This window comes from Nuphar pumila, chromosome 15, assembly GCF_984573655.1.
Source record: "Nuphar pumila chromosome 15, dmNupPumi1.hap1.1, whole genome shotgun sequence".
NCBI classification, from domain to species: Eukaryota; Viridiplantae; Streptophyta; class Magnoliopsida; order Nymphaeales; family Nymphaeaceae; genus Nuphar; species Nuphar pumila.
Genome location: NC_143263.1, coordinates 14,915,676 through 14,921,675, shown reverse-complemented (window position 1 = coordinate 14,921,675; position 6,000 = coordinate 14,915,676). Strand labels below are relative to the sequence as shown.

Here is a 6,000-nt window from a genome sequence, read left to right as displayed (position 1 = left end):
CTCGCATCAGAGTGTGCGAATACCATCAAGTTTACATATAGTAAAATATATTCACATAAATGTCATGTGAATATCCTCAAGTTCATAAATAATAGAGTATATTCATATCAACATCATGCAAACCTCTCTATCTTAGTAGCACAATGTGCAAATGTCATCAAGTACACAAATAATGAAGTATATTCGTATAAACGTTATGTGAATGTCCTCAAGATAACAAATAATGAAGTGCATTCGCATAAATATCATGCTGGATTTTCTATTCCTGCAACACAATATGTGAATGTTATAAAATTCATAAATAATATATATTTTCATAAACGTCATGTGAATGTTCTTAAGTTCGCATGATAGCTTGCGAATGTCATACTATATATGCAAAGGTAGTACCTAATTTGAAAATATCAACTAGAATGCAAAAGTCAAAGACATTCACAAACATTAATATCTAAATGTCTTCATATATTTGCGAACTACCTTGATGATCGGTTACTTAAAGGAGATTCACATGGTAGCTCACGAATGTTGTTTATATGTGTGAATTTTGTACGGTATTTGTAAAGGTACGAAGATTTTATTTACAAGAGGTTCACAAATTCAGTTATGCGGACTTTGTGAGGTATGCAAAATCGGCATGCAAATGTACTTTTTAGTAAGAGGTTGCAAAATCGAGACAACATACCTATATATAGTGCGAACCTCAGAAGGTTCGCTCATGAGAACAATAAAAAGGTCCTAAAAAAGTTGGGCATTTACAAATTTTGACATGGAACAAATTTTAAAAATTGTAAGGCATTTTGGGAGACATGTTATTTTTTCTGTACAATATGGTTATTTTTTGAATTTTAAAACAAAAAAATAATCATATTTTTTACATAAAAAAGATGATGCAAGGTATGACCATAGCAAACGGACCAAGCAGAATACTTTTGTGGGTCAAATTGAGTCAATACAGCTTGCACGGATGATGATTTTCTAAACAGTACGTACAATCGACTGTATATATACATGATGGAAGCCCACGTGTGCATTTATGCGTTGGGCCATATCCTACGTGTGAGATTGCAAGCACATGAATAAAATTTGGTAGCCCAGATGACCACAGAGGAGTGACGACAAGCAGGGGAGTTCCCACAATAGGACACATCACTTTGTTTATATTAATGGATAGATTTCATGGGAACTTTCTGCTAAAAGATGCTCAATATCGTCGTCCTCTTCAGGGCCTGACATTGTGGTCCCAGTCCATTGCATTTCCGTTGAACGGCTCTGGCTCTGGTTGCTGCTGTGCTGAGAATGCACTCTAGGTGTTCTGTTACTCCACTCACCGCTTGATGGTGCTGGGGTTGGAAGTGGGGACAACACGGGTGTTAGGCCTTCGAGCATGCTCACCACTGTTGACATTGCCGGCCGAAGTGAAGGGGATGAATTGGTGCACAGGAGAGCCACGTTAATCATGTCCAAGGCTTCTTTCTTGGAATAGTTTGAACCCAGATCTGGGTCTACAAGCTCTAGCAGGTTCCCTCTATCCTGAAGAACACATGCCTGAGGAAAATAAAAAATGATTAGCAGAGTGGAACTGACTATATGAATTTTGAAATTCAACGGGCACAGACTCACCCAATCTAGAAGGTAATCACCATCTTTTGAATGCTTATAGCTACTGTTGCTCTTCCCACTAACAATTTCAAGAGCGACAACTCCGAAACTGTAAACATCTGCCTTGAAAGTCAAGTGACCACGCATGGCATATTCAGGTGCCATGTATCCACTGCAGTTGCACGAGATTTATATTTTCATGAAAAAACAATTCACATACCAAAACCATGGGTAGTACAGAGATGTCCTGCTTAAGTGTAGCTATGCAAAGCATGCGCGCAAAACCAGGTTCTTCCATTTTACCATGAATTAATTAATCATGGGAACTGGCAACCATAGTATCTCGCAACAAATGTCAAAAGACTCCATGGCCTATTATGAACATAGGCAACTTGAACGGACTTGGCTTCATCATAAGAGAGATGCAACCGCTTTGTCAAGCCATGGCCCTATGAATGAAGTCCATTTGGACTTGGATGGTTTCTTGAGTTGCCCTCATCAGTCAATGTGGCAAATGAATCAAGGTGTTGCTTCCCAGTTCACAAGTTGCATCAAGGGTCACCTAATATGTCTATGCAACAAATCTTGCACCATTTGATACCTTAGGAAGTGTTGACCCTTGTCACTGAATCTCGTTTATCACACTAACAGCCTGTTAAGTACTATGGCGAGTTTTCTTTGTTTTCACAATGTATCGTTTATGGGAAACGATGAAAGATCTTTTGGAGGATTGATTAAGTTATGAGTGAGGCAGCATTGTTAGATAAGGTGTTTCCAAGGAGAAGGGTAGGGTTTTTATTTAGCTCTTTGTGTCAAAGATTTGCTGTAATCTCTACTGTTTTCTTTTAAATTTCACCTTTATTTATAGAGATATTCTATTGAGTTGGTTCTACTTCATGCTATGCTCATCTGAGAAAAATGACAATCTCACTCAGGCTCGAATGGCTAGACCTACCATCTTAGAAAGATTTTAAAAAACCAGTTTCTAAATTAAATTTAAAAATTGATATATTAATTAAATCTAGCCTAACATGTCATATAGAGGGTAAGCAAGTTCCTCCATAACATTCATGCAATTTCCTCTTCACGCTCAGATGACTAATATCTCTCACTTGACCATGTAGGCAGATAAGTTACTCCTATTTAGTGGTGCACTTTCTTTGTTATGAGGGTTAATCTAGCTAGCTCTAAGTGGCTTCCTTCCATTATGACATCATGAGGATATTCTTGTTACATAAACTTGTCCATAATGATATTCTGACGAACTCGGCCATGCTTGAGTCTCATAAAGGTGATAGGCATTGCAAATAGCTTATCAAAAGTACATTTAAGACAATGGGGTTGCAATCATATCACGTGTTCGAACGTTGATCAGCAACTATTTCATTTTCTGTAACAGTATCATACACACTGATTTTGTACCAACGTGTTAGCTTTTTGAGCCAACTATTCATCAACTGCTTGATTAACAATAAATTTCCACATAATCCATTTTGATAATGGCATTATGAAAGGTTAAGTACTATTGGCTAAATGAATGTTCTGCTCCACATAACCTTTTCTTTTGTTTACATAATCTATTTTTCTTATGTTTTATTATGAAACCATAGTATTGTTCTATATATAAGAGTAAATGTGTCATGCATAATTTCTCTAGCTATAGGGGTATTAAACACCATGAAACTTTATTAATAAAATAATAGAGGAATGTTTTCAAAGAGAATCACGAGTAAGAATATCAATTTGGTTTCATGTCAAAAGGAGCAACTATAGACGCTAATTTCATATCAAGACAACTTATAAAAAAGTTTATAAAGAAGAGAGGAGATTTTTATATGGTATTGATTTAGAGAAAGAGTATGATAGAGTTTCAAAACAACTACTTTGATCAATATGGAAGGAATCTGACATAGACATATCAAAATCATTCAAGATATGTATCATGGAGCTTCAATGAACATTAGGACTACTTCTACAAGTAAAAATATGTTTCTGGTTAAGATTGAGATATACTAATGATTTGCTTTAAGCCTATGCTTATTTGTAGTCATTGATGAAGTAACATCTTTTGTCCAAGATGAGATCTCTTGAAGTATGTTGCTTGAAGATGCTACAGTACTTATTAGCCAAAATATAGATGATGTACAAAATAAACTAGATCATTAAAGGATCATATTAGAGAAAAATAGTTTAGATAATTACCAAAATAAAGAAGATCCAGTGCATCTTTTAGTGAGAATGAGAGAAAATGTCACAACTAATATATGTTAACCTTGCAATTCAACACGTCAAAAGTTTTGATGCATAAGATTTATAATACAACAAAATGATGGATTTGATGAATATACCACTAGTATAATTTGTGTTAGCTAAATAAAATAGCAATAGGTTAATGAAGTGTTATTAAATAAATGTGTGCCTCCAGAAAAATAACACTTCCTTGAAACTGCAATAAGATTGGCCAGTTTTGTATAGTATTTAATATTTGAGATGCATATGTTAAGATGAGTGTATGGAATTACAAAGAAAAATAAGATTGAAAATCATAAAATCCTTTGGAATATTAACAAATAAAGTAAAAAGCAAAGAATGCCATTCAAGACAATTTGGGCATGTTGTGCAAAAACTTACCATAGTAATAATAAGAAAGGTTGTCACCTATGGTACCTGGACACTCCATTTTGCCCTTCGTACCCGTGTCGACATGCGTCAACACTTGGACACACAATTTTACCATCCACACATACAAGTTTGTATTCAAATAATTTATAATTATATTTTCAGTATGTATTATATATTTTAGATATAACATATATATTTAGATTATATTTAGTTTATTTTGAATTTATTTTGTATTTATGTGATATTTAATATATATATATATATATATATATATATATATATATATATATATATATATAGTAATGTCTCCATACCCACATTTTTTGGAATGGTGGTGTCGTACCCTCCATACAAGTACCCATAACCGCACCCGCACCCAGGTGACAGGTTGTCACGGAGAAAATGATATAGAAAAGAAGAAAAAATGCCTAAGGCTAGGAGTGAGGCAATAATAGCTAATATAAAACATTCTAGAGTAACAAATGCTGTTCTTAGATAGGAAGGAATGGAGAAACAAAACAGATAAAGATGATCCATGTAGTTGGGAGAAGGCTTGATGATGATTTTAACATCCATTTGATGTAACTCTTAACCTAAGTGTGCTACTATATAAGAAAAATCCAAACGGATATTAACTTAGCTACTAGAGAATGTTCATCCATATAATTAATTTCATCTTCCTGAGAACTTTTGGCAATTAATTTAGTTCAAAACTTACATTCGATGTCTTTGCATGTTAGCTCATCCTATATGGCATTCTCTTAAGTCATCTATAACGATGAACAAACAAAATTTCTTAGCAATAAATAAATAATAATCATTTAAGTAGATTATCAGGTTCGTTTTGTCCTAGTATATATTATGTGAGTTCAAATGGTTCACAATGAGTCTCTAAATTGACAAAATGCAACATGGTACAACTGGATAGAGTAATCAGTTCTCAAAATTGGGTTTAATACACTACTATTAAAAAAATCAGCATCTCTAACCTAAAAACTTTTTAAAAGCGATAAAGCTTAGGCTTAGATTTAGTAAGATAACCTATAAGGGGAGGTTTGCACATTGGATGACCCCCAAAATCAAGTTGAAAACTTGTTTTTGGATGATGCCTAACTGGTAGATGAATACCTAATCAAATCCATGATGGCTAGTAACGCGGCAAAAACAAGGTGCATGCAATCTACTTGATAAAATGTCTGAAATAACTCCATCACAAACGAAGCCAGTATCACCACGTATCAATGAAGCATTGACAATGTACCCTTCAACATCTTTGACACCACTGAAAGATTTTTAGAGGTCGAATCAAACTATAAACAAGGAGGCATCATAAGATAGGATCACAATATGATTTTTCTTCAACTCTTTGTATTGCAGATTCACTGTAATATTTTCTGCATGCTTCCTTTTATACTTATGTTTGTTGGAGGAAAAAAATCCTCTTATAAGGCTTGAATGACTAGATTTATCAGCTTATGACCTTCACAAGATATTTGTCCTGAAAATGGACTTATAAACTTATATATTCATTAAATTTTGACAACACGTAGAGAGCGCAGGCCCATGATCCATGACAATCATGCAGTTTAGTCACAAGACTAACACGCAACAAGACAGGGCCTATGTGGTTCCTGTCAAATTTATCAATAGTATTAGCAAATTGCTCCTGTAACTCCAGAAATATCCTGAGGTATATCACTATTTTTTTATGAACAAGCATAACAAACTTTTCTTGATTGTTCACAACCGTTGAAACAATTATGGAAGACAGCAAAACAA

The 6,000-nt window shown here is 34.3% G+C and overlaps 1 protein-coding gene across 4 annotated transcripts in view; it reads right to left on the bottom strand.

Annotated features, from left to right (window-relative positions):
* Positions 1-927: 927 nt before the first annotated feature.
* The window catches only part of LOC149814599 (putative LRR receptor-like serine/threonine-protein kinase At1g07650), a 32,966-nt gene continuing 27,893 nt past the window's right edge, over positions 928-6,000 (bottom strand). For 3 of the 4 annotated variants that reach the window (XR_016427807.1, XM_089988238.1, XM_089988239.1), the window contains exons 23-24: positions 1,621-1,771; positions 928-1,545 (exon numbers count right to left, since the gene is read on the bottom strand). Coding sequence is in view for 3 of the 4 variants with exons in the window: in XM_089988238.1 (XP_089844364.1) it covers positions 1,156-1,545; positions 1,621-1,771 (541 nt within the window). In the remaining variant the exon portion in view is untranslated. Of the gene's footprint in view, positions 1,546-1,620; positions 1,772-4,580; positions 5,853-6,000 lie in introns of those variants that run through there. The other variant, XM_089988240.1, reaches the window with a different exon arrangement.